At 37.9% G+C, this 1,339-nt stretch overlaps 1 protein-coding gene across 1 annotated transcript; it reads right to left on the bottom strand.

Annotated features, from left to right (window-relative positions):
* Positions 1–63: 63 nt before the first annotated feature.
* On the bottom strand, positions 64–1,139 carry LOC118735235 (the record flags this gene model as incomplete). Its single annotated transcript, XM_036464891.1, is given in 1 exon segment — positions 64–1,139. A coding segment is annotated over 1 exon segment (458 nt), but the record flags the coding sequence as incomplete, so codon positions are not given.
* Between the last annotated feature and the right edge of the window lie 200 nt (positions 1,140–1,339).

Below are 1,339 nucleotides of genomic sequence, written 5' to 3'. Positions count from 1 at the left end.
ATTGTTTTTGCACCGAATAAAATCGTTTTATTAACAACAGTGTCCATGATGCCGTCGATTACGTAATGAAAAACTGATAGGTTGTCCACGTTTGCCTGACCAGCTATGTCAAGCATCCTATACAAAAATTCACGACAAGATTCGCTTTTGCCTTTTCTCGACTCGCGCAGTTTTTTATGTACGTCGCTACTCGTCAATTTTGACTGAAACTCTTGGGTAGGAGCGTTTTTCAGCTGGTTATATGAAATCGGTTTAACTTCGCATTCGATGTATAATTTTGCTGCGCCCGTAAGGGACCTTTTAGCAAACACAAATTTTTGCAAAGAATTCCACCTAAATGCATTTGCGTATGCTTCGAATTCGTCGATCCATGCAGTTACAAGAACAGTGTCTTCGCCGGAGTATTTCCTCACTATGTTCTCGACATCATTCACAGTAAATCGCATTGTACCGGGATCGTCGATAATGTCTACGTCCACCGCACTCTCACTTCGTTGTAATCGCCTGTTTCTGGCACTCATTATGCGACCGAATAAATCGAATTGGCTAGCTCGACTGACTTACTGTAGGATTCCGTTTTACCAGTGCACCGCTTAGCTTCACTTCAGTACTGTCCACAACGCGTGATCTTATTCCAGTTATTACAATAAAAACTAATATTTGTCACGATATATCACGCCATCAACTTCCATCCAGTTGTTTTTTCTGCTTAGCTGATAGCAACAGCCTCTTTAGTATCAGCAGATTTTGCTTACTCGCCTTCGTCACCTTTATAGTTGTTATTTTTCTTCTACTTCCACCTACGTTCGCTTTGTGATAGAAACCGGTTTTCGCTTAAATAATTGTCTTTTCCACTGGCACAAATCCCGGTTGAGCCCCCAAATGTGGTATTTTATTTAATGTAAATAAGAAGTTACATATATATTTTAAGCAAGATATGTATTTAATGTTCACAAGCGAAAGAAATTATGTATTTGGCAAAGAATTTTAACAACGTCCACGTTTAGCGTCCGACCTCCACCGCAGTCTGTCAAAGACTCTCCTGCTTGTCAACCGCACCACATGTATAGGTTTGGGTTAATATGCACAAACTTTTTTTTTGTGTAAAGAGACATATGTACATTTGTATAAGCCTGTACAGAAAATATATTTGTTTACGCAGTTAATTTGTTTTTATTGTACCAGCTGCTTATGTTTTGCTAAGTGTTATGTTATCTTTAATTTTAATAAACTTGACAATGAAAAACTATAAAAAAATTTTGGTAGGGTTTAGTTGGCTTTGGTAGGCAACACTTTGCAAAACTTGTTTTTTTACTTTTAAAAACTACTTTTGCCCTGA

The sequence above is a fragment of the Rhagoletis pomonella genome, unplaced genomic scaffold (assembly GCF_013731165.1).
Source record: "Rhagoletis pomonella isolate Grant_MI unplaced genomic scaffold, Rhpom_1.0 Rhpom_scaffold_00003, whole genome shotgun sequence".
Classification (NCBI taxonomy): domain Eukaryota; kingdom Metazoa; phylum Arthropoda; class Insecta; order Diptera; family Tephritidae; genus Rhagoletis; species Rhagoletis pomonella.
The sequence above is the reverse complement of the archived record's forward strand: the minus strand, read 5'-3'. Positions and strand labels throughout refer to the sequence as shown.